We start from the raw sequence: 26,963 nt of genomic DNA, 5'->3' as shown, positions 1-26,963 counted from the left end.
GGTGGGGGTTGGGGTGGGTTGGGGTGAGGGGGCAGGAGTGTCAGTATACTTACGTTTTAGGATTCTTGCAGGTAGTGCTAAATCCCCTTACCAGCACACTGGGTTTGATTCAGGATTGACTAACAGACCCAGCCTTTTCCTAAGCCTGACCCATGTATCTGCATGCACTCTGGCCTGATGATTTATTTCTCACTTTTTACATTTCTCCTGATCTCTTCCTCCTGTAGCTAGAATTTAAAAGTGAACAAAGTAGACTCTTGTTCAGTGTTCCCAGCAGAATTTCCCTAGAAGTTCACTGCATACATTTCCTGCCTGGAGACTCACCCAGCCCGACTGTAAGTGCATTTAGTTGCTGTTATATGCCAACGCTGTGGAGTCAGTAATCCTCTTCTCTTACACAATAGTTAGCATCCACAACTCACCTCTTGGCACCAATTGGAAGAAAAAGCTCATCAAATAAAGAGAAATGTACCAAGTGCTAAGTTGAGAAAAGTCTGTAAGGCAGGTCAGCTTCTTGGACTAAAAGAGCAGGCAGTTAACGATGTGAATGGTGTCACTACCCCACACAAGTAAGTTCAGACACTTAGCTTTTTCTTTGTTCTTATCTCCTTGCCGTAAATGGAAATTACTACGTATTGAGGTTCTTGTGGCCTCCCTGGAAGCAATATCTAATCACAAGACTCCTGGGTTGGTGCCGTCAACGTTTGCATAATGCTGTGTTTGTTGGGCTGGAAGGAAACTTGAGGGCAAGACATTTGTCCTCTAAAAGCGTGCATGAAAATGGCCCCTACAGGTTTGGAAAGCTAAGCTCTGTTTTCAGATGTGCAACTCCAGCAAGTCCCCAGCCCTGGAGCAAGCTAGTCACTTTCCTCTGGGACTGTGGCCACCACCAAGCATGGGTCTGGAAAAAGTTAATTGCTTTCCAAGTAGCATTGTTTTCCAGGTTCACTAAAGGAAAGACAGTAAAGGTCTGCATTGCAGCAGGGCTTAGTTAGGGACAGCAGTGCTGGCCCCCAGAGCAGCCCAATGGGGTTCCTCTCTCTAGCTTGTGAACCAATAGACCTGGAGGAAAGGTTAAAGATGGACAGTTGCTGTGGCTGGAATAAGAATGGGCCTTCTAGAAAGTTCTACCATTTTTGTCCCTTTTTTTTTAGGAAAAGCAGATGGGCCAATCTGAAGAGCCTCTACATTCCTTTCCTAGGGGATCACCCCCCGCCCCTCCCCACACTTCTTTTCCTCATCAAGGTAGAATGGTCTCTCTGCCACATTCGTAAATTGCACAGGGAGGGATAGAATGATGGGCTGTTTTCTTTTTTCCTTCTGCCTCCTCAGTCCCCAAAGAGGGATGCACAGCTGCAAGGAACAAACAAGACACACTGGAGCTTTCGATTGTCCTCCCTCTTTTTCCCTCCCTTCCTTCAAGACCCTCCAGGATGGATTCACTTTCTGCTTTGGGAAATTAAGTGGCATGCACGTGGGGGAGGGGGAGGTAACCGCTTTTATTAGCTCCAGAAAATGGTCAGTGTTCAGTCTGTAACTAGGAATTAATTATATATAATCACTCAGTAAACTTTCTACAGAGTTTTTCTAATTGCTGAGCACGAACATAGCCCGCTGGAGCCAAGTCCAGTTACTTTTATAATTAACAGCTCAAAGATTTGAGGCAGAAAGAAAGAAACAATGGGGCCTCTCGGATTATAAATTAGGGATGAAAACAATAGCTTTTTTCCCCTTTCTTTCTTGTAACCCCTTTTCTTTGAAACAAAACATTCCCCCTTTTCTTTCCCTGGGAGAACCAGTGGAGAAACTGCATCGGGTCTGAAATGGGACAGGGGGGAAACGAGGCACTTTTTAAGAAAGCTGGGTGACAGTAACCTAGAAAAACCCCGAAAGCAAAGGTAGGTTTTAAAAAAGTCCAACCACTTCAAATGTGTCAGTTCTTTGTTTCTTTGCCTTCTTTCTCCCTCTCTCTCCTGTGGCAGAGGCAACAGACATTTGTCAGCCTGGGAGCCTTAGAGCTGGCTCTGGTTGGCCCTGAAAAGAAAGATACATTCTAGGGGGCCCTCACCACCCCACTGCAGAGATTTAAAAGGGGAATATGCTTTAGAAGCCATTTGGTTGCTCGAGCGAGGATTCACCCTTGGCTTCAGGTTGCTAAGGCTGGTTGCCCTTCCCCCTCCCCACTCTCCTTACAGACAAACAAGCAGGCGGTAGCCATGCCAGCTCTGCAGCCTGCAGGCTGCCAAGCCGGCCTTGCCCATCACAATCACCTACCTACCCACCGGCCGGCGCTGAGCCAGTGGCCCGTCCTCGCCCTGACATGGCCTTGGGCACCCTACCCTTCTTTCTCCCCTTGGTGCTAAGAAGCAGTCACCTTGAAACTCTCCACTCCCAGTGGCGGAGGATTTCTGAGGCCAGTTCTCAGACCTGTGTCAGTAAATTACATTACCCACTCTGAGGCTGTTCGTTTGGCCTCTGAGAGGGAGTTTTGCACAACCCATTGTTAATTCTCAGGGCTCTGTTGGGGGTGGACAAAACTCTAATTTGTGAGTATCCTGTGCATTGGATAAGGGCATGTTTTACTGTGTTTTTCCTTTGCAGACTCAGATTGTCTTTCCTTGATGTTAAGTGTCTTAGGACTGGCTGTTGCAGAGAGCTGGGTATTTGGTGGCCGTTTTCTGGGTTATAAACAGCCTTTTTGTTTTACCTTGGCCTCAGACTGAGGTGCAGCCCTTTAAGCTGGGCTTTTCAGATGCCTGCTGTCCTGGAAGCACTTTCCATTTCACCTAGCTCCTTCTGGTAGGGATGCATAGCTGGTTTCTAGTATACTGAGAAGGGGGAGTAGGGCTCCCTCCCCCTCTTCCCCACCCTGCGCCCTCTGAGCATTTTTTGTGTTTGCACAGACACCTGTCTGTCTGCAATTTATGCCAGGGGGCTGGATCATTTCTAACCTTCCACCCACCTAATCAGAGGGCAAGGGGGCCTCATCCCAGAGCCTCGTGTTGAAGGCTCAGGATCTCAAAGAGAAGGCTTTTCCTTAGGAACTTGTGACTTCACAAACTCTCCCTGTCATTGCAGATTTTTTTTTTTTTTTCAGTCTAGTATACTGAGAAGGGGGAGTAGGGCTCCCTCCCCCTCTTCCCCACCCTGCGCCCTCTGAGCATTTTTTGTGTTTGCACAGACACCTGTCTGTCTGCAATTTATGCCAGGGGGCTGGATCATTTCTAACCTTCCACCCACCTAATCAGAGGGCAAGGGGGCCTCATCCCAGAGCCTCGTGTTGAAGGCTCAGGATCTCAAAGAGAAGGCTTTTCCTTAGGAACTTGTGACTTCACAAACTCTCCCCTGTCATTGCAGATTTTTTTTTTTTTTCAGCTTCTAAACGTTGGGTTGTTGGTGTCCTTTGGTTGAGCTTTTCCTAGTTCAGATATTTAGGAAGGTGGCTTTGAGACTAGCAGGGCTGCTTAAACAAGAGCTACAGCTATTGAACAAACTGCTACCATCTTAGCTTCCATACAGGAATGAGGCAGTGTTGCCAGACGCCATTTTAAGACTCCTGCATAAATAGCTTAGCTACCGATGACTCTGCCTGTTTTAGGTGAGTGCTTATATAAAGCTGCTCTGCTAACCATTCCCTTCCCCCCAATTTTTAAAAAAATTAATTGCAGATTTAGGGAAGCATGGCTTTTTGTTTTGATGTTCACTATTTTGTGATCTAGAAGAGGAAGCTGTTATGCCTTGGGGATTAAATATTTCTCACTGCCTGGACCATTTTGGTATTTTGAATGAAAGTAAAAACCAGGAAAAGTCCTTTCGAATGATGCATGATTCTTGATTTGCTGTGTGATGACCCCCATCTCCAGAACCAGAGTCTTGTGCATGCTGGTTATATATTCTAGCTGGGGTAGATATTCTTGGTTAAAACTCCAAAATAGTAAGGGGCATTTGGGGAAAAGAAATCTCTGGGCATCGTGCATCCAGGCATTTTCCTGTCAAACCTAGATGCTTTCTCTTTTCTTTCTCTCCCTCTTTTGGTAGTGTTGAGGGGATGAGATTCCTGGGAATTACGGACCAGCCCTGAGTCCTCAGAATTAATAATCAGAAGGCTTCTTAGAGCATCCTGAAGGTGCAGCAGCAGTTCATCTGCAACTTTTAATTGGTCTTTTTTCAGTGCATGCAGGTTAAGTAAGCCTAGGCTTTCTTGCTCAGGCATGGGGGAGAAATCTTTTATTCTTTCTGGACGGGATGCGAGGGTCTTGGTTGTATTTGCAGGTGCTGTTGTTTCTTCTTTGAATTGCCTGAAATGTATCAGTTTGTGAAAACCACAGGCAAGTGACTTGGGTAAATGTGAGTGCAAGAGGTGGTGGTGGTCGTGGTGGTGTATACAATGTATACAACTAGTTGATGATGTATTTTCTATTACAGTGTGAGATGGTGGTTTGGTTTTCAGCTAATTCTACCCTTTGTTTTAGCCGGCCCCCTAGTCTCCCTAACAGACCTTAAAGAATAAAAAAAGTAATGTCACTTTGAAACAAGGGCTTGTTGTTGTTCCATTGTTTTTCATTTGAATGATGAGAGTTGATAGAAGCGAGCAGATATGGAAGGAGAAGCTGTATGTTTTCTAAGACTTTAATGTGTTAATGACAGAAGTTCAAAGTATTTTCTCTAGGTGCAGCTGCCTTTTTTTCCTCCGTCTTAACAATTGTTGGTTGACCATTTTTTTTCTCCTTAACCTAAATTGACCAGGTTCTGTGGAGCTTTTGGACAGGTACAAATCTTTTTCTCACGACTTCTGATGTAATAGTCATTGCTTCTCCCGTCCCAATAACATATTAGTACTTAACACTATGCCAAAAAAGAAAAAAAGAAAGAAAGAAAGAAAGAAAGAAAAAAAAAAAAAAACCCAAAAACCCAAGATCAGTGGTGTAGAAAAAAGGAAGTCCCTTTAGATGTGGCTATTCAAAATGACTAATTTTGCATTCTGGTCTGTGCTTTTGTAAATGAAGTTTCCCCCACCCCTTCTCTTTAATGCATAGACACTGCAGTTTCCTTTAGACAAATACAAGTTATTGTGAGTGTGTGTGTGTGTTGTGTGTGCGTGCGTGTGTGCATGTTGTGTGCATGGGTTCCTTTTGAAAGGATAGCTGTTGATCTGTGAAAAAGATGGTTTTCTTAAATAGTGCTTGGAATCCTGGACTAAAGCTAGTGGTACTGCTGCTAAAGTTAGGTGATTACAGTATCCACTTGTAATACTTGGACAGATAAAACAGCTTAACTTTTCTTCCCCTCTCTCTTCTGCTCCAGAATTGATTATCTTAAACTCAGGAGCAAATAGCCACCTCATAACTAGCTTGCATTTCCTTGGCCTCTCAGCAGCATTCCTGACTCAAGTAATCGGTTCTTCTGGGCTGTTACAAGCCAAATAATTGTTCTCTTGAAGGTAGCTCTTCTCCATAATCAATACACCTTTGAATGTGTTCCCTGCTGCAGAAATTCTCCAAGTGGGTTTTTTTGGGCTGTATTACACACGATTGTTTCTTTCACCACTGTACATTCTGGTTGGGTCCCACAGATTAGCGTTTCATCCATCACTCAAAATATGGGATCAGTTTCAAGAAGTTTAATATTTCACATGCTTCATGCTAGAGAGGGAAACAGAATTCTAGTGGTTACAAAGATCTAGGTGGATTTTCTTAGGATGTTAACCACCCACCCTTCTGTGAGAGGCTTTTGGTTAACATTTATTAACAAACGCAAATCCGTCATCAGTATTTGGTTGGACATCCTGTGTAGTAGGTTCCTATTTGGTTCTAGGTGGAGGGTGTTTCTGAGTTGAAAATGGTTTCCTCTTAAGTTGAGAAAAGTATTAATGCTATAATTGCCTTCAGTGAATCACTGCTGTATTATTGCATGTTAGTGATGTGTTTAGATTTAGCAGGCTGCTTTCTTCTGGTGAAAACCACTTGTGACAACACGTCAGTTGTTGCTTTGGTGATTTCTGTCCGGCTTTCTTTATAGATGCTGTGTAAATGAAATTGCGAACGGGGTTCAATATCAGAATGCTGAAACTGTTAAGATTCTGGTTCAAACCCAAATTACCTTTTCTTTCCTCTCCCTGCTGGGACTATTTAAATCTGAGGCCACCGAGCTCCTATCAGAGCTCCTATCATATCGTTCTGAGCTATTATCTTTTGCATCCTAGCTAGCTGCCGCCCTGAATCCTCTCTGCCCAGCAAACACAGAACTCTCGTAAACAAGTCTTCTCCATGTGAACCCGGGGTTCCAGACCTGAGTCTGCTTTGTTGGACTGTCTTTTTCCCTGTCATAGCCGCAGACCACGGGGCACAGACAGGACATTCTTCCCCGGCCTCCTTCCTGTCTTGGCTTTGAGTCTTCCAGATGGAAAATTCCAGTCCTGTCAATTGGTGATGCACCCCTTTTTTTCTGGTTGAAACATGGTTTGATGGGATTGCATCTAGAGGAATTGCCTAGACTCTCATACTTCAGTGTCAGCCTGAATGTTGGGAAAGTTCTAGCACCTCAGGCGATTGGCCTAAAAAGGCCTGGAGTTTTACTTCACTTCTTCCTTTGGTTTGGCTTGTGAGGTATCCATGGGGAGGGGATTCTGAAGTGACCTGCTTTCTTGAGTTGGCAGTAAAGATAAAGGGAAGGTTCTGGGTGACAAAACTTCCCAGCGAAGGGGCCTGCTTTCTCTGCTTCTCTCCCCATCCTTTAGTCTGTGTCTTTTAAATAACCTTTCCTCATTCCATTTTTGTGGTAAGAATAATTAGTCATGCCTCACAAGTATGAGCCATGTCTGCTTCCGAGAAGAAACATGAAGGGTACTAGAGACCCCAATACTAATGCCTGGGATATGTACTGGTTTGAGTGTTTCGAGATCAGGTTTTCTGCTTCTAGCCTGAGCATAGTTTTTTGTTTTGTAATTTACCCTCTTTTTATCCTATCACTGCCTCATCAGGAAATTGTGAGGTTTGAGGGGACCGTTTTGGGAAATGATCTTTGCCTTGCAGGACATGAGGATCAGAACTCTGCGTACCCCGGCCCTGCAAAACAAAACCCTCCAACTTATTGCCTGCCTTTGAACCCAGTGTGATTGATGAGAAACTTGATTATTTGAAGGCTGGGTTCTCAGTGGCCCATCGGGTAGATTGTAATTGTGTATCTTTTTGCATCTCCCCTCCCCCAATAGCACAACTGGAACAGTAATTTACTCGAAAAAAGAATCAATGTTTAAAAAGCCTCCTCTAGGAATCTTAACACTTGGTTGAAATCAAGTGTGTTTCTCTCCCTCCACCCCTGGATAAGAACATGGGGGACTGTCTTGAAGGTGGGTTTGTTGTTAGAACTGCTAAATAGCTGTCCCACGGGGCAAGGTCTCAGCCTTCCTAAACATGGACCTCATTTGCTCTGTTTCAGCTTGGCTGAAGAGGAAATAAAAACAGAACAGGAGGTGGTAGAGGGTATGGACATCTCTACTCGCTCCAAAGGTGAGTAAAAGTCCTGTATTGTCTATTCCAGAGCGATGGAGGAAATTGGAATTTCTTTTTGTTGTTGTGAAGCAGTGAAGTGTGGCTCTCGGAGCCGACGTGGTGACACTAGTTGGATTTAGAGATGCAGAACCTTTGATGGATGAACCTCGTTTATGGAGCAATCCCTTCCTTTAGGTTTTCTTTTCCTTGCGTGTCTGTGTAGGTATGCGGACCTGCTGGGAATCGTCCTGACAGTACACGCTACATGTGTGTCCTGACTGAGGGCAGCTGGCTACCTCCCCCTGCAGGGTGACTTTCAGGAGTCAGAATTTAAAGAAAGCAGGGCTTGCAGGTGGCATGGTGGCTAAGAGCACTGGACTCCCACATGACCCACCATGGTTCGAGTCCTGGACCTGGTGGCTTGGTTTCTCATCCCCATCCCCCACAGTGTCCCTCTGGTTGAACTGAAATAAATAAAGCTAAATAATTCTTAAGAGAATTTCAAGAAAGCACATTCTGGAAGCATACTGTGCCTGCTAGTTTCCTAGTTTTTACAGCAGACCTCTTTTGGAATTGCAGATGTGGGAAGACAGCCCATTTCATTGGAAAATGGTGGTCTTGGGTTAGAGATAGAAGAAAGATGTAGGACTTTCTGAAATGCTGCAAATTAGTATACTTTATTTACTTTTTTTTTGAGAGAGACTTTTGCTATAGGGTGTGTTCACTGGCGAGATAGAGACAGAAAGCGAGATATCACCCCCCCCTAATAACTATGCTGTAATCCTTCTTCTCTTAGGATTTTGGGCGCGCGCACGCGCACACACACACACACACACACACACACACACACACACACCTCTAGTGTGTTTTAAGCCACTGGGTCTGGGACTCAAACTCCAGTTGACTACGCAGGAGTCCAAGGAGTCCATTGCCTTAACCACTACGCCACCTGCTGGCCCCCATGTTTTCTGTTTTGATTCAGAGGCCTGTCATAGTCCTTGGTAGCTTCTAATTGAAGGATTGGTACTTCTTCATTTGGTTTTTGGGAGGGACCTTACGATGCTTAATGACCAGGAGAGTGACAGCTACAGGAAAGCACCTTCCCCAAATGACAGGGGCGCGCAGGTCACTGGGACACTTCCCAGTGCCCTTCTTTTGGTTAGAATTGAATTAGGGGCCAGCAGGTGAGGTGGTGGTTAAGGTGCTGGACTTCCAAATGGCCAACCGCAGTTCGAGCCTAGACCTCATGTCTTGCATTCCCATGTTCCCTCTCTGTCTCTATCTTTCTCTGATCAATAAAAATTAAATCAATAATTCTCAAAAAATGGAATTGGTCTAGCAGGACACATGGGGGGCTGCAGAGCCAGTCTGGACAGGGGTCTTTGTCTTGGTTGTGCTGTTCGCTTTCCCGAGGGTACGTGGACACTGTCTCTTTTCCTCCATTGTGTTACCTGAAAAATGGGATGTTGGGTTCGAGTCTGTCTAAGGTTCCTCTTATCTCAGACTTCTCTTGAAAGAATGATACCCGCTGATGGTATTTAGGAAGGTTGTGCTCATTCAGGAGCTTACTCTTAGTGAGTTCCTCTAACCCCTTATGATTAGAAGGTGTCCTTCCCACTTTGCAGGTGCGGAAACTGAGGCTCCAAGTTAGTGTCTCGTGGTAGTAAGGGACAGAGCAGGATGAGCTGAGAGGGGCCTCCACGGAGGCGCTTCCTTCCCGGAATGCCCTATAGCCCTCTTGGGGACCTTTCCCAAAGGGTCAAAGTCAGGAATAGTCAACCTGCCCTGCGCAGACCCCCTCTGTGCAGACAGACCCTTTCTCTTCCTTGTAACTGCGGAGACCTCCCTTCTACCCTGCAGATGCTCCCAGCTCTTCGGCATGCTCCCCCTAGCCCCGGAGCCAGGCTGATGGCTGAAATGCCACCGTTCTGGGCGGGCCCTTCTCATTCCCACCCTCCCCACAGCAGCCAGGATGATCTTAAGGACGTGGGTCAGAGCCTTCGCATTTCGTCAGTCCCCTTCCATGACCTTCTAGCCCCCTTTTGAGCTCAAGTCTGATGTCACTGTGACCTGCTTTCCTGGGGCAGCTGTGTTGGCCTCCGTTCCTCATGGCGTTCTGTTTGCCCCGCCTTGAACCCTCTGCCCTGATGCTATTCGAGTTCCTAGGCCTTCCCTCCTCCTCTCTGCTCTCTCATTGCCCCCCCCCCCATGTGTCTTCTGCTGTTTGCTGGGAACATGCTGCCGGGGTGCTGCTGGCCACTCTCATCACGGCTCAGATTCATCTCGGATGTCAAGGTCACAGAGTGGCCACCTGGTCCGAAGGAGTCATCCTCTCACTTTCTATTCTATGGTTGAAAGATAAGCTTAAGTTTAGAATAGTTTCAATGTCTGGACAAGTGGTGAAGATAATGCTGGGAGCTGGCATGTTACCTTCACTACACACACACACATGCACATGTATACACACATGCACATACAGTTTCCCCTGTTATGTTTTACCACACGAGTGTGATACATGTGTCATAATTGAAGAGTCAACATGGATGTCTTATTACCAGCTAAAGCCTATTCTTTATTGAGATTTCCTTAGGGTTTTCTATTTTTTAAAAAAAGAATTATTTAATTTTATTCATTCATTTATTCATTGTAATTTGACCAGAGAGAGAAAGAGAGAGAAATGAGAAAGCAAGCCACCAGGTCCAGGACTCAAACTGTGGTCAGCCACGTGGGAGTGTCCAGCGTCTTACCACCACGCCACCTGCTGGTCTCAGGGATTTCTATTAAGGTCCCTTTTCTGTGCCAGAATCCCATCCAGAACACCACACTCCATTTGGTTGTCACGTCTCCCTGGGTTCCTTTTGGCTCTGATGGTTTCTTAGACATTTCTTGTTTTTGATGGCCTTTGTAGTCTTTTTTAAAAAAAATAATTATTTTATTTAATTTATTAATTTATTTCCAGGGGGCAGGGAGAGAGAGAGAGAGAGAGAGAGAGAGCGAGAGCGAGAGCAAAAGCGAGAAAGCAAGCTGCCAAGGTCTGGGACTTAAACTGAGGTGGGCCCTGTGGGAGTTCAGCGCCCTTAACCACCATGCCACCTACTGGCCCCCACAGTCTAGTTTTTAACATTTACGTTCTATATGATAGAGTGCACATGAGAAGGGGCACTCTTCCAAAAATTTTGGGTTTGTTAGAGGGCACGTGTGTTCATTGGATAGAAGGAGAGAGAGAGGAGAAAGTGAAACGCGTCCCCCCGAGCGGATGGCTGTACTGCAGTTTCATCTTCTCCGTTCCTCTCGGGATTTTATGCACATTTGCACACGCGTGGACCTGGCATGATTTTCAAGCCGCTGGATCCAGGACTTGAACCGTGCCGTTGGCCATGTGGCATCTAGCCGTCTCAGTTACTGCTGTGGCTGGCCTGAGGGGCAGTCTTGACACCGTTTTGCTGTTGTACTGTGATCATCCTCTTTCCCCTGCCCCAGGTTGTTGGATCCTGGGCGTGCCACATACACCTGGTGTGTTTTCAAGCTGACCCGGGATCTGAGCCAGCAGTTGGCTGTGCCACTTGACTGGATTTCGTGACAGGCATGAGGAATACTGGTCGGGTGTTTTGCAGGGTGTCCCTCAACTGGGGGACTTGTTTGATACGTTTCTCATGATAGACTGGTAGACTGTGGTTGTGGACTGAGGAAGACTATAGAGGTAGTAAAAAGCCATGTTCAATCATATCATCTTAAGAGTATATGTTAACAGTATGATTTGTTGGGGCCAGCGGGTGTTGTAATGGTTGGGGTGCTGAACTCCCACATAGTTGACCATGGTTTGAGTCTCAGACCTGGCGGCTTGAAACTAAACACCAGGTGCATGTGTGTGCGTGCTCAAAATCCTGAGAGGAGACTGGAAGAGAAGGGTGTGTAGTGCGGCCATCCCCCTAGGGGGTGAGTTCTCACTTTCGTCTCTTTTCTCTCTCTGTCTCTCCAGCGAGCACACACAGCGAGCACCCTATAGCAAAACTCTCTAAAACAAACAAAACACTGATCTGTCACTGCTGATGCTGACCTGGATCACCTGGCCACAGGAGAGATTTCTTCCCCTCTTCCATTATCCTGGAAGGAACCCCCATAGTGTATGACCCTAACTTGTAAGGAGTAAGTTATGCTCCACCTTCCTGAGGACAGAGTAGCCACATAAATTGTTTAGAATGCTTTACATGAGAGTTGTCTCTTTTCCTCATTTATTCACTTACTCAGTTATTCATGTATATCAGTGTGGGCTCAAGGGTAAGTATTTTATATTTCAGGTTTTATCTAGTACTACTTATTTCGTCATTCAAATTGTCCCAGCTTTGCCATTTGGGAGTGCTTTCAGCTGGCTCTTGTGTTCTCGTGACAGACCCGAGCATTGTGGACTTCATTTATTTGGTTATCGAGCACCTCCTTACTTACTCGCACTACAAGATCCGATATAAGATCCAAGCTCGGGGCCAACAGGTGGCATGGTGATTAAGGCGCTGAGTCTTAGACCCGGTGGCTTGAAATGCCGGGTGCATACGAATGCATACCTACAATCTGGAGTGGAAAATGAAGGAGAAAAGGGATTGCAGCTTGGCCATCTCCCTGGGGGATGATTTCTCGCTTTTGGTCTCTCTCTTTGGCGAGCACATGTGCCCTGTAACAAAAATCTCTTAAGGGAAAAAAAACCCAAAAGATCCAACCCATTGTGTGTGTGTTCCACTTGATCCCTAGATTGGAATCGGCCATTTCTGCAAGGACCCTGGTTCCTTGTATTGGAGGGTGGTGTTAGAGAGCAACATCTGGGCAGTAGGTGCACTCAGTACCGGGTGTCTCTGCTTCTCGGTTCTGTGAGCCAGCAGAGTAAGAAATGTATATTGCGTACACACATCTGTGAATATTTCTCCATCTGTCTGTGTCTGTATGAGCCAAACATGAGTTCATACACTTGTCTCCGGCTCTTATTTGCCATTACTCCTCGACTCATCCTAGACTGCTTGTCTTACTCGTAAGTCTGTATCTTCCCACTCTACCCATGAAAATCTGGGCTTCCTCCATGCACATTTGTGGACTGTTTTCTGGTACATTTTCAGCCTGCTCTACAGCGTACAGCTTCATGAACTTTTAACACCTGCATACACTCCTGGAACTGTCACCCGGTTCAAGGGTATGCACATTTCCGGCACCCGCAAGGTCTCTTGCTCACTCAGTGTTTTCCATAGCTCTTGAGCCGACCTTGCACCCTCTTGTTTGTGGGTCTGCCATAATGGAGGCCCTTTCTTTCCCTTCACTCTTCTCTTCCATTTGAGAGGCAGCTGGCAGAGAAATGGGAAAAACAACCACCTGATTTGTAGAACCAAACTCCAGTTCTGTCTCACCCCCTTCCTAGCTGAGTTATTCTCTGGCTCAGTTTCTCCTATAGGACATGACAAAATTAAGAGGGTTATGGCTAAGATGGAATTCATGCCCTTACACAGAGCTCTCAGAGCACGCCTGACACCTGGTGAGCACGCGTCAGTTTTCGCCATGATTAGATTCAACTTGGACAGAGTCAAGGTGCTTTCCGTGATGAGCCTTTTGGGGGGAACCAGTCTCACTGCATTCTGCTCTTTGTCCATTTGCAGCCTCTAGGGAGGGGGTATGAAGGTGAATATGGAAACCATGCCCAAACAACTCCTGTTCAACAGGGGCACCGTGCAGGGTTATGTAGAGTTTCCCAGCAGGCAGAGTTGGGGCCACAGAGAAATTGCCTCCTCTCCATCTAGGATTCTGATGCTTTGCAGTGCGCTGCCTGCTCTCTGTCCTGGTGGTCTCTGCACCATTTGCAGAAAGCTGTTCTGCAATTGTTTGATTTTCTTAGGTGCTTGGGATCCCTTGCTGCTTAGTGGGGAATCGGTGAGGGGAAGGGTCACCTTATCTTGAGGAAGAACTTCCTCTCTCCCAAGGAGCGGGTGGCTGTTTGTGTGGAACTGAACTCCCATTTCTTAGGGAAGGGAGTGGGGGGCCTGCTTCTGTTTCCTGGGCACCTGTCTGATGGCGCCAGGGCCCTGAGTCAGGTATGGAAGTTGCCTAAGCCAAGGCCTGACGATTCTATCCTGGGTTGCTGAGGTTCCCAGAGCTGAAGTCTGCATGGTCAGAAGGTGCTGTCTGTGAAGCCGGCTAGGCCCCGCCTCCACTCCCCACCAGTTCTAACTATCTCAGAGCCCCTGGTGTGATGGCTCAGTGCACTTGTCCATAGTCCCCCCACCCCCTTCTGTTTTTCTTGTCGTTTTGGAAGTTCTGCACTTGAGTCCCCAGTGACACCATCTTGGTGGGGTCCTCTGAGCATGAGTAGGGACAGAGATCTCTGGTTCATCTGGGCAGATGGTAGTACTGGGAGGTGTGGTTATTTGATTACAGCTTCGATGAGCCTGGAGACTCAGGCTGCTTGAGAGAGTGGAGGCCATGGTGTCTTTAGAAACAGAAGGCCCAAGTCCATGTGCCATGGCTGCCCTTTGGCCAGGGAAGGGCTGGTGTCTGGACGCCTGGGCCCACCAACCCCACCTCCTCAGAAGCAGGTGAGGCGACCACTCCGGCATCTTGGGAGGCTGGCAGCATTGTTCCGGGCTCGCAGGTGGAAAACAGTCTCTGTGCTCTACTGCACGTGGGAAATCAGAAACTGACAATAATCAGCTCGGGGTCCTTTAATCTTGTCCCTCCATCCAGTCCCTGTGACCTTGTGTAGCCCTCCCCCACACGTGCTCACTTCCTCCCCGAGTAATCCCCCATCAGTCCTTGCCATTACGCCAGCCTTGGCATTTACCAGGGCGTTTCCATTCTCCGGAGACAAAGCTTTCGCGCTTTCAAGATGTCAGGTTGACATTTGTGTCCGAGGGTAATGGTCTGCTGAGGGACGCGCCAGCGGAAATTGGAAGTACCCCCTGGATGTGCTGTTGTGTTTGGGCAGCTGATATTTTGTGGCTCTGTCTGCCCTTACATGCAAAATGTTTAATTTGGTTCTCGTAGAGATGTGATACAGGTGTATTGGTGTTCCCATTTTACAGCTGAGGAAACTGAGGTTTTATCTTTGTCTTTCTTTTTTTTTTCTTAAGCCTTTGTGCTTAACCTGAGGGCTCTAAGGCCTGCAGGGTTAGCAGGGAGAGCAGTGACCAGCTGGCTTCTGCAGATGCTGGAGAATGTCTGTGCTAAAGGGTGGTGGGAACCCCATCTTTTCACGGACCAGCAGGAGTATGGCTCACCTGGTATTGCTAGCTGAGATTCCCCTTCCCCACCCATCTATCCCCACCATAAAACTACCTGGTTGGGAAATGTGGTCTGAGCACACCAGATTCTCAAAGACCATGCCCAAACCCAGCAAAACACGTCTCCAGCTCAGAAGTGGCAGAGGGCTGTCAGTTTGCATTCTCCGCGCGAGGCTGGTCACAGCAGTCGCAGAGGTTTGGCCACACCATGCTTAAGTCAGAGCGAGCCCCTGGCAGGCAAGGGATTTGAAGGCGGAAAGATGATGGACTCCCTGAGCTGAGTCCCCGTCTCCGTACAAAGGCTTCCCTGTTGGGGCTGCCTGCCTCCCAGTCCTGCCACGTGTGCATTTCGCGGTCGTGATGGTGGTGTGTGGCTGCCAGGCTGCCAAAGCTGAAACCATTTTTAAAAAATGTCTGTGTAATGTCACCGGCACAAGGGAATGAGCCACTTGGAAACCATGCACAGATGCAGCGGAAGCCCAAGATATTAAAATCTTGAACAGTATCATTCTTGCTGAGATTCGCCTGGGTATTGGATATGTTTTCAGAGACAGGATGCTAGCGAATATACAATTATAGCAATTTGCTAACCAGCCCCAGACCTTAATTAGTACAGGATCCTTGTTCTCACTGTTGTATGTAAATGAAGACTTTTACAAAGGGATTGTTTATGAGGATAGCTGTGAGATAGAGACCTTCTGTCATTTCTCAAGAAAACGCTTTAAGAAAATATAACCATAAACACTTTTAAAATCACAACGTGATGCAGAAGCACTGAGAATTTTTCTTTCAAAAAATGAGCATCGGTATTTTTAACTCTATTTTGGCTCTTCTACATCTCCGACAGCCCAAGAAGTGCCACTCATGTACCGTGCAGTGGAAAGAATTTCTTTGCGAGTTAGATAACTACCAGATTGTTCCCCTCCTCACAAGGTCTAAAATAGCCCAGAACGCGGAAGATGTCTGATGATGGCTTTTCAAATGAGAGATCTACCTTCTCTTAGCCAGCGCTGTCTCTACCGTGCCTCTGTTCAGGGGATCCTGCTGCCAGTGGCCATGCAGTTTAGCTTTGTGATTCACTTGTGTTGGCCCCAGGTTTGAAGATTGATCCATGTTATATGTTTATGTGACTAGTATCTGAGAAGACAGCAGTCTAAAACGGACTGCTTTCAACCTTAGTTTTCTTTTTCTTTTTTAAGAATTATTTACTTAATTTTATTTGCTCATTCATTTATTTTAATTTGACCAGAGAGATACAGAGAGAGAAAGAGGAAGCGAGAAAGCAAGCCACCAGATTCAGGACTCGAACCGTGGTCAGTCATGTGGGAGTGTCCAGCGCCTTAACATGCTACCTGCTGGTCCCCCAACCTTAGTTTTCTTTTCTTTTCTTTTTTTTTTTAAAGAATTATTTTATTCGACTTTATTTACTTATTTTAATTTGATCAGAGAGGGACAGTGAGGCAGAGAGAGAGGGAAAGTGAAAAAGCAAGCTGCCAGGTCTGGGACTTGAACTGCCGTTGGCCACGTGGGAGTCCAGTGCCCTTAACCACCATGCCATCTGCCGGCCCCTCAACCTTAGTTTTCTAAAGGACCATCTCTTTTTCCTCTTCCAGATGCCTATAGAAAAAATGTGCCAGATCTGATGCCTTTTAGTGATCCTGACATTTTTTTCACATTAACATTTCAAATAATAGTTACTTAATTTTGCTCCATTGGGTGAGACTCCTTTACTTATGACTTGGGTGAAGCATATTAGGAAGCCGTACATTTCATGATGGGGTTGGGTGTGATGCAGCGGGGTCTCCAGTCCCACCCAGCCTCCCTGTCTACCCCAGGTTTTCTGGGAACCTAAAGACTCAGCATTTCACAGAATCCCTTAAAAACAGAAACAAAAACAGGGACCAGCAGTTAGCGTGACGGCTATGTTGCTGGACTCTCACATAGTCGACCATGGTTAGAGTCCTGGACCCGGTGGCTTAAACTCACGCTGGGCGCGTGTGCGTACGTGCCCAGGATCCCGAGAGGAGAATGGAGGAGAAGGGATTGTGGCGTGGCCATCCCCCCGGGGGGTGATTTCTCGCTTTCTATGTCTCTGTCTCTCCTGTCTGTCTGGCGAGCACATGCACCCTATAGCAAAAACCTCTCTAAAAAACCCCCCAAAAAACAGAAACAAAAACAAAACCCTTATTGGGTATAATTCCCTTATCATCCAATTTTCTGTTTTATTATTCCTAATTGCCAGAGGGAACATGTGCTTGCCATGGAGAGACAGAGAGACCAAGAAACCACCCTCCCAATGGGGCATGGTCATGCTGCAATCCCTTCCTCAATTTCTCCATTCTTTGGGAACTTTGGATACATATGCACACATGTCCAGCATGTCCCTTAAGCTGCCGAGACCAGGACTCGAACTGCTGTTGGCCACATGGGATCCTGGTCCTTTACTAGACTACAGGGTCAGACCTGGGCTTATTTTTGAGTTTTCTCTGCCCTTTTGTGCCATCTTCCTCATGATGTTATAGCCTAAAGATCACTCCTCTTCATATTGTCACCACTGAACTTCAGTCTTTCAGTCTTGTAGTTTTTTAGTTGGCCTCACTGTCTGTCCGCTACTCCCTCCCACTCTAAACTCTTAAGTGCTTTCTCCTTGGGCTTTAGGATGAAGGTCCCAATCCTAAAATGCTTGTGCGCTGGCCCCCGGCCGTCTTGCTGGCCTCCCCTCTCGCTTTGGTTCTCTTCTGTCTCTGCTCCAGCCACATGGACCTGTAGACCTGTAGATTTCAGCCATCTGGCCTTTGCTCATAGCTGCAAGATCTCTGTCTGCTTACTTCTGCCCCCATCAGTTTTGAGGTTCCAAATGAGGATGAGACCTGCCTCCTGTTTTTGCTTAGCCTCTCTGCTGTGACCGAGGTGCTATTACACCACTGAGCCAGTTCCAGTTAGTGCACAATACTTCAGATGAATGAATGAATGAATGAATGAATGAACGTTCATCCTAGAGAATGAAGCAGGAGCAACTTTTCAGCTAGAGGATAGCTTTTTTTCCAACATTCCACTCCCTGGAAATAATTACCCGGGCTCAGATGTCAGTTCTCTGGGAAACGATTGGTGGCCTTTCTTATCCCTCTGGGACATAGTACTCTTTGAAATGGTCCCCTTTCCTCTGAGTTCTTTCCTCCTGATACAGTAATATCACTTCCAGTGGGCTCCTTCTAGAATACAAGTCCAGTTGTCCCACTCTCCTGCTTTAAATTTCCAATGGCTCCATAAGCCTGCGGGCTTATGGAGAGGCAAGTCCTTGCTCATCTGTCTTTTCCGGGCTCAGGGCAGCCGGGTAGGGGCCCTGCAGAGTCTGTCCCACACAGACACAGTCTGCCAGGTCTGCTTGTTCCTCTGTGACCTGCCCTGTTCCTCCCGCACACACAGTCTGCCAGGCCTGCATGTTCCTGTGGCCTGCTCTGTTCCCCTCCCCCATCTGCCAGGCCTGCTTGTTGCTCCTGTGACCCGCCCTGTTCCCCTCCCCCATCTGCCAGGCCTGCGTGTTGCTCCTGTGACGTGCCCTGTTCCTCCCGCACAGTCTGCCAGGCCTGCGTGTTGTTCCTGTGGCCCGTCCTGTTCCCCTCCCCACATTTGCCAGGCCTGCGTGTTGCTCCTGTGACCTGCCCTGTTCCTTCCTGCTCCTTGCTAGGCTGCACTTTGCAGCCACTTGCAGACTGCTCCTCTCAAGAGCTGCCTTCCCCTCACCTTGTCCATATCCTTGGAGACACAGGTCCTCCCTCTTCCAGAGCCTTTATTTACACCTCTCCTACCATGGAGTCCTTGAGGTTTCAAAGTCAAAAATCACCTTTGAAAGTCCCTTAAATTGCCCATGAAAGTAATCAGCTTTGATCCGAAGTTCTTATGCATACTAAAGGCTTGAGAATTTCCAAGCTAGATAGAAGGAGAAATGAAAGGCAAGTCCATGCACACATTTCTTTCCTCTCTTTTTTTAAAATTTTTTATCAGGGCCAGCAGGTAGCATGGTAGTTAAGGCACGGGACTCTCACATGACCGACTGCGGTTCGAGTCCTGGACCCGATGGCTTGCTTTCGTTTTTTTCTCTCTGGTGAGCATGTGCCCTGTAGCAAACAAAATACATTTTTATTAAAAAATATTTATTTTGAGAGAAACCGAGCGAGACAGAGACAGGCCGTGAGCTTGTACACTGCTTCACCTGTGGGCTCGGCTAACCTGATCCATGGGCATATGTGTTTCCTCTCTCTTGTACAAAGAGGCCCTGGGATGTGAACCCACAACCTTCCCAGGTGGATCCGATGGCTGCAGCAGCTTCACCGTGTATGTATATGGCCCCCACATACATTTTTCTAGGAATCTGATCCTTAGGCTTTGAATTCAACTCCCAAATCCCTAGAGGCAAACAGGGAGGGGTGGGTTATTCTGAAGTAGCCCAGGAGCCAGCTGGCCTGGTGCTTTTGTCTTTTTTTTTTTTTGCTTTTCCTCCCACAGGGTGCCTGTGTTATAGTTTGGGAAGAGAGAAAGTGAGGACGCCCCCCTCTTCTCTCCCCCACCCCCCAATGACCAAGCCAAAATCCCTTCTCTCTGGATTTTTGGGCAGGCCTGCAACTCTGTGATTTTCATGGCGCCTGCTGGCCTCTCTCTCTTGTCTTAAGAGTGAGCGTCTATAGCCTTGTTGTCCAATAGGAAAGCCACTAGCTGCATGTGGCTGTTTAAATTTACATTAAAAACATTATTTAGCAGTCGCACTACCCACCTTTCAGGTGCCAAGAGGCACAGCACAGGTGAGAACAGGTGCAGAACGCTGCCATCGTGGCAGCGTCCTGTTGGATGGCCTAGGAGTTAGTGGATTGCTGAGTGCCACGCCCTGGACTGTGGGATCGGCGCAACATGGGACACTCCCATGTGGATCTTACTGTGGAGTTTAAGGATTGTTTGATCAGACCCTCCTTAGCTTGCCTGTCTTTTGAAGAGTTCAGCAGAGAATGTGGTTTTCTTCCTGTCTTCCCAAATTGGCATTTCTTTTTAGAGGTTTTTGCTACAGGGTGTGTGTGCTCGCCAGAAAGACAGAGAGAGACAGAGAGACAGAAAGTGAGAACTCACCCCCAGGGGGGATGGCCACGCAGCAATCCCTTCTCCTCCTTTCTCCTCTTGAGATCTTGGATATGCACACACACTCGCTAAGGTGAGTTTAAGTCACTGAGTTTAGGACTCGAACCGCAGTTGACTACATTGGAGTCCAGTGGACATAGTCCTTATGCCAGCTGCTGGGCCCCCAAATTAGCATTTCTTTTCTTTCTTTCTTTCTTTCTTTCTTTCTTTCTTTCTTTCTTTCTTTCTTTCTTTCTTTCTGTTTTTTTCTCTCTTTCTCTTTTTTTTTTTGGAAATCAGGATGAAGAAGTCTTATAGAATAAATTTGAGAGGGCTCTTTCTCTCTTTCTCTCTTTCTCTCTTTCTCTCTTTCTTTCTTTTTTTTAAACATTGCCAGAGGGGACATGCATTCTCTGGTGAGACAGAGAAAGAGAAAGCAAGCAAGACTGTCATGCTGCAATCACTTCTTCTTTTCTCCCTCTTTCTTGGATTTTGGGCACGTGCACACACGTGCATGGCATATTTTTTAAGCCACCAGATCCTGGACTCAAACTGCAGTCAGGCATGTGGGATCCAGCTGCCTTCACACCATGCCATCAGCTGGCAAGCAATCGGCATTTCTTACTGAGGCCACTCCGAAAGGCCTTTCTGCTAGTCCCTTTGGCCTCTTGGCACTGAGTGGAGTAACATTCTGGAGGCTCTGCAGTGGGCTGGGATGCCCTTTCTCCAACCCCCAACATTCTTTCTGGTAATGACTTGTCTTCCTGTGTGTCTCTTCTCCTAGGCCAATATGGGGACCAGGTTTCTCTCACCTCTTTTGACCAGCAGGGGTCTAGTTTGTCATAATAGCTGCTCCATAAGTGCTTTCTGGGACTGGCCCTGTGGCCTAGTGATTAAGGGAGCCAGGTCCGACATGGCTGACTGCAGTTCCAGTCCAGTCCCAGCCCTGGTGGTTCGAAAAACACTGGGTGCTTGTGTGTGCCCCAGAACCCAGTAGTATAGAGAAATGGAGGAGAAGAGATTGCAGCATGACTGACTATTCCCCTCTTCCTTTCTATCTCTCTAGCTCTCTTGTTGATGGGGAGCACATGTGCCCTCTGGCAATTGCAAAAAGAACAAGAAACTAGAAATCTGGATTTGAAAATACAGTTTCTGGGGACCAGCAGATGGCGCAATGGCAACGTCACTAGACTCCCATGTAGTAGACCGCGGTTCAAATTCTGGACCTACTCACGCTGCGCGTGTGTGTGTGTGTGTGGGTGGGTGTGTGTGTGTGTGTGCTCTCAAGATCCCACGAGCAGAATGGAGGAAAAGGGATTGCGGCGTGGCCATCCCCTGGGGGGCAATTTCTAGTTGTCTCTCTCTCTCTGGCGAGCGCACACACCTTATAGCACAAACCTCTTTTTTTTTTTTGGGAGAGGTTTTCGCTATAGGGCGCGTGCGCTCGCCAGACAGACAGAGACATAGAGACAGAAAGCGAGAAATCACCCCCCAGGGGGGGATGGTCACGCCGCAATCCCTTCTCCTCCATTCTCCTCTCGGGATCTTGGGCACGCATGCACACGCGCCCGGTGTGAGATTTAAGCCACCGGGTCCGAGACGCGAACCGCAGTCGACTACGTGGGAGTCCAGCGACATAGCCATGACGCTAACTGCTGGTTCCCATAGCACAAACCTCTTAAAAAAAATTAAAAAAACCAGTTTCTGCCCATCTTTAAATGTCGACAACTTAAGTTTTAAAATGAACACCCACCTGTGGGTGGACTGGATTCAGCCTGTGTTCTCTAAATTACCCACCTTTGGCCCAGGCCATGGCAGTCGGTCCCATAGACTGATTTCCTGGTCCAGAGTACTCCCTTCTAAGTCACTGGCTCATATTACCAGCTGTCAGTTGGGCTCTCTTACCAATAAGGGTCACCTGATTTTGCCCCGCCACCTCTGTAATTCCTCCAGTAACTCTCCATCCCCATACTTCAGTTTGGGCACTGTCTTTCTAACCACTTGGTCCGGCACCAGATGAAGTAGCAGGTGGTAAGAGCTGAGGGGCCGAGTTGTATGACAAACAGGTATCTTTAAAATCTAGACTCATCTCAAGCCCAGTGAGATGCTGAGACTCTGAGAGGCCCTAGGGAATGCGAGGAGGACTGGCAAGAGCAGACTGAATTTCTCTCAACTCATGCCCATAGGGTGGGTCGTGCGGAAGATGGGCTTCAAAAATAATGTTTTCCTCCTTCTTTTTGAGCCGAATTTGCCTTGCTGCCTGCACATAGCCCAGCACCTGCTCCATGAGCCCACACCTCACAGTCAGGCGTGGAATCAAGAATCCAGAGTGGGAGGAGGGGGAGACTCAGTATTTCAGGTGTTGGCAGAGATCCTCAGACCCAGTTGGGTCTTCAGAAAATAAGGGCAAGGGCAGCCCTGTAGCTTTGCGGTTAGGGCAGGTGGATCCCACGTAGTTGAACAGAGATCAGGTCCTGGCTTGAGAAGCTCTGTGTTGTGTGCCAAATCCTGATAGGATGGAGAGAAGGGAGAGGTGATCCTGTAAAACTGTGCGCCATGGGGGTGGGAGGGTAGTGCTTTCTATCTCTCTCTGGCAATTAAAAAAAATAGAGGATAAAGAAACTAAGGCAAAAAATGTGGTTAAATGGTCATCTCAGTGGGGCCGTTCTCTTAGGGGTGTGTGTGTTTTCTTTGTAGAAAGTCTGTCCTTTTTTTTTTTTTTTTAAACTACTAAATGATTTTAAAACAATAGCTCTCCCTAAGAAAAATGGGGGAGAAGCAGGAAATGGGTGGCCTGAGAAACCCTCCTGATCCCCCTCCCCCTTGGGTGTTCAGTAATTGTGTTTAGCTGCAAGGCCCCGCCACATTCCTTACTTAATCCCCTACTCTTGGGGCATTGGGCTCTTTGGACAAGAAAGAAGAGTGGCTGAATATCTGTTAAAAAAGAGAAATTTCCTGTTTTAGGGTTCCTTTTCAAATGCTGAGTTGGCCAAGGCTCCCTTTTGTCTATTCTCCCTGTTGACTTTGCAACCCTTCTGCCTTCTTGGTTTGCTGGAAGAAATTCTTGGGGGAGAGAAAAACTGGAGTTTCCAGTGGTGAGTCAGGATGTCTGGCACACCTTGGAGCTTTCTTAACCCTGTCTTGTCACTCAGCCAGTCGCATGTGTTTTGGGGGCACTGGGCTACAGCAAAGGACAGACAAACAGAGATAGAGCTCCCATTCTGGAGAGGACAGTAAACAAGGGAGCCAGCAAAAGGAGGAGGTATGTTTGGATCATTTTTAGCTAGGGATGGCTGCAAGTAAGGAAAAGAACAACTTGAGGCTGATTTAATAAGGAGGCTGAAGGCTGGGGTAGTCTGAGGAGGCCCTGCCAGGGAGGTGACATTTGAGCCCAAAGCTGAAATTGGTAGCTATGGAGAAGACCGAGCATAGAACATTCTAGATGGATGGGGCAGCCCAATGCAGATGAGCATGTCTTGTCTGAGAATGGAGGCCGCTGTGGCCTGAGTTGAGAGACTGACAAAGAGGTGAGTAGGACCAGGTTACTGGGGCTGGCTCAGTTGTTGGGTGTCTACAGTAGGCCTGCCGGAAGAGGTTTTGGACTGCAGAGTGCCCACTTAAGAGCTCTGTAAGTGAGGGGGCCAGACATTGAGGGGGTTTGATCAAAATGGCAACAGAAGCAGGCAGAGTGATGATATTTGGGGAAGGACATCCTCTGCAGGGTGCCTGTTATGTGCCACCACTGCACCGGTGCTTTGTCCTGTCACTGTAAGGGTTCACTTTTTATTAAGAGTTTTTATATTTTAAATTTAATTTTTTTTGGGTGTGTGTGGCTTGAGTGTGTGTGTGTGTGTTAATCAGAGAGAAAGAAAGCTAAGTCACCCCCTAGGAAGTGTAGCGCCTTAACCACCACGCCACCTGCTGGTCCCATGTTTCACCTTTTAATGCATTTTGTATAACAGACAACCATGACTCTGAAGCTCAGAGAAGGGGAGTAGTCTGCCCAAGGCCACACAGCTGTAAGCCAGGAATTCTCTCCAGCCAATACACTCAGCTTGTTGAAGGTCATTTGAGTTGGGAGGAGAGTGAGTTTGGAGGAGTTCAGGAAGGGTGGGGCTGGGATTGGGGACCACCAGGAGAGTTCTACTTTGATCTGCTAGGAGGTCCTGTATAACCCCCCCTCCTTTGGAACCCCTTGTTTGTATCTGCCCACCTGAGAGGATTTACTATGAGGGTTTGCTTCTCATCTGTGAGCCTTTTCCAGAAACTGGCCGAGTGCAAATCTTCCTGGTGAACACACAACACGGTTTCCCCAAAATGGGTTGTGATTTCTGGGTTAATGTCTCTCTGCCCAACCCCTTCCTTCCCCCCACAGGGGAATAATAGCAGTAACAATTGGTGGTGCTTTGATGTGCCAGACACCATTTCCTTTGCAGGCATTGTCACATTTAATTCTTACAACCCATTTAGGAAGAGTCTAATAGTGGCAGCTGAATTCACTGAAACAGAGAGGCTAAGCGACTTGCCCAAAGGCACACAGCTAGCATGTAGCAACGGTTTTAGCAAACCTGGATGTCTGGCTCCAGAGCCACACACAAAACTGCAGTGCCGTGTTGACATTGGCCAATGCCATACATGCCTTTCACGGCGGAGAACTAGCAGGTGGCAACAACCCTAGGAGAGGCAGTTGACCCGTGCAGTTAAGGGTTCTGGAATGGAGCCCAGCCACAGCGGAGGCTGGGCACGCTGTGTTGATCTGCGCATCTGCAAGCATATAAATGACTTTGCCTCTCTGAGCCTCAGCTACAGACCAGGTACAGGTACAGAACACCATGCCAGGCTCATGGGATTCTTGGGAGGATTCATAAAATAGCTTCTCGATAAACATAGCTGTGAACCGTGGGAGCTCAGTCTGCAAAGGAAGTAGAGAAATATTTTTCTGCCTACATTCTCTCCCATAATGTCCATCCACAAACTCCTGGGATTTTTCCTGCTCAGCATTTTGTTCATCTGTAACCAGTTTTGGGATCATTCTATACTCACTAGTCATTTTACCAAAAGCTTGTTTTGTCACTGGTCCCAGTTACTGTCCCAGCAAACTAGGGGTACTTGGCACTTAACTCCTTGTAGAAGTGTGGTTAGTAGTGAACACACTGATATTTATACTTTGAACACAGCATTCTAGATAGTAAGTGCTTGGTAAAAGGGAGCCGCCTTTCTAAACTGCTTGGTTACCCTCCCAGGAGGACAGCTTCTCTGGTAGCCCAGGTGACTAGCAGTTGAGCTGTGGCTGTTGTTGATTGACCAGTCCCATTGTTTTCTGCTCTTTGCAATTTGAAGTCTGGGCACCAGGTGAAAAGTTAGGAATCATTTTCCTTAGTGAATGCACATGCCACTGTGGGTTTACACCAGCGCAGACCTGCCTGGGGGCTCCCTAGAAGCTTCTTTTCTCTGGGGTTTCTTTTCTTTTTTTTAAAAAAAGAATTATTTGACTTAACTTTATTTATTTGATGTCCACCAGAGGACAGAGTGAAAGAGGGAGAAAGTAAGCCACCAGGTCTGGGACTCGAACCGCAGTTGGTCATGTGGGAGTCTGATACCCTTAACCACCATGCCACCTGCCGGCCTATGCACCGTGATGACTAACTTGAGTCCTGATCATTCTCTGTTTGTGGGGGTGCCCTGTAAGATATTTAGCGCACCTTTGGTCTCAATCCACTAGATGCCCGTAGCAACCCCTTTCCTGGCCCAGTTGCAACAACTGAAAATGTCTCCACACGTGGCGAAGTGTCCCCTGGGGATCCTACTTGAGGACAATGCTTTTACATTACTCTGAACACCTGAGCCCCTTAAAAGTGGCACCTGATTGATGTGGGAAGCTCAAACTGAGCTGGTGTATGGTGGGTGCTGGAATTACAGGCGTGGTCCTGGCAGGGCTAGTACTTGGCCCGTAGTAAGTATTTTTTTTTTTTAAGAACTATTTAATTTTATTTATCATCATCTTAAGTATTTATTTTCACATACATAAACACACATACACACACAGACACACAGGTTTTTTTGCCATAGGGTGTATATGCTGACAGGAGAGGAGAGAGACACAGAGACAGTGGGAGGGAAGGTGAGAAACCAACCCCCCCCGGGGTGGGGGCGGTGGCCACGGGTGCAATCCCTTCTCCTTGAGGGATTTTGGCCATGTTTGCACAATGTCTGGTGTGATTTTCAAGTCATCAGTCCAACACTTGAACTATGGTAGGCCATGTGGGAGTCCAGAGCCTTAACCACCAAGCCACAAACTGCCCCCCTCCCCCATTATTTTTAAATTTGCCATTGGGCATGTGCACTCACCAGAGAGAGGGAAAGTGAGAAAGCAAGCCGCCAAGTCCGGGACTTGAACCGTGTAAACCATGTGTGAGTCCAGCGCCTGAACCACCATGCCACCTGCTGGCTCCTAAATACCTTTTTGTAAGTAACCGTGTGGATGTGATAACAAGTTCCGAGCAGTGCTGTTCACTGGTTTCCTGGCAGTTCCTCGGGGCCTCTGCAAACCGACAGCACACACAGCCCTATTTCTTTTGCCCGGGTGGCTTTTTGTCACTTGGGTCTTGTGCCTTGCCAGTACATCCAGATATGATTCTTTATTCCATTTATGGCTGTTTTGCATTCCCTCCCCTATGGATGGGCCTAGATGGTGCTTCCTGCCTTTGGTTCTACAGGGGCAGCTGCGTTAGCTCCCTCCCTCATCCTCCTGTGTGCTCCTGAGCATGTAGGCTAGCGGACACATTCCTGACACCACCCTGCTGGTGCCAGTGATCTTCAGCATCTCTGGGGGTGACACTGTGGGTCTGAAGTCTCCCCTTCCCCAAAGGACTGTGGTGAGGTGTCTGTAGACGGGCCTGTCCTTTCTTCCTGACCTTGGAGTGGAGAATTTCCTTGTCTTCGTTAAAGTGACTTTTTGTGAGTCCAGACCGGCCCAGGACATGTGGAGTGTTGCTTGGTTACCAGTGGCACCTCTTCCTTCATAGGCTCCCTTTTCTGAAGCTTCTTTTACCCACCCCCCCGCCTTTATTTTCTCTCAACCCACTTCTGTGCCTCAGCTGCTGCCGCCCCCCCATCC

At 47.5% G+C, this 26,963-nt stretch overlaps 1 protein-coding gene across 1 annotated transcript in view; it reads left to right on the top strand.

Annotated features, from left to right (window-relative positions):
• The window catches only part of ZMYND8 (zinc finger MYND-type containing 8), a 133,154-nt gene that overhangs the window by 3,049 nt on the left and 103,142 nt on the right, over window positions 1-26,963 (top strand). The window contains 1 exon segment of the mRNA XM_006158554.3: window positions 7,438-7,508. Within this exon segment, the coding sequence (XP_006158616.1) occupies window positions 7,438-7,508 (71 nt within the window).

Source organism: Tupaia chinensis, unplaced genomic scaffold, assembly GCF_000334495.1.
Source record: "Tupaia chinensis unplaced genomic scaffold, TupChi_1.0 Scaffold000602_1, whole genome shotgun sequence".
Classification (NCBI taxonomy): Eukaryota; Metazoa; Chordata; class Mammalia; order Scandentia; family Tupaiidae; genus Tupaia; species Tupaia belangeri.
The sequence above is the reverse complement of the archived record's forward strand: the minus strand, read 5'-3'. Positions and strand labels throughout refer to the sequence as shown.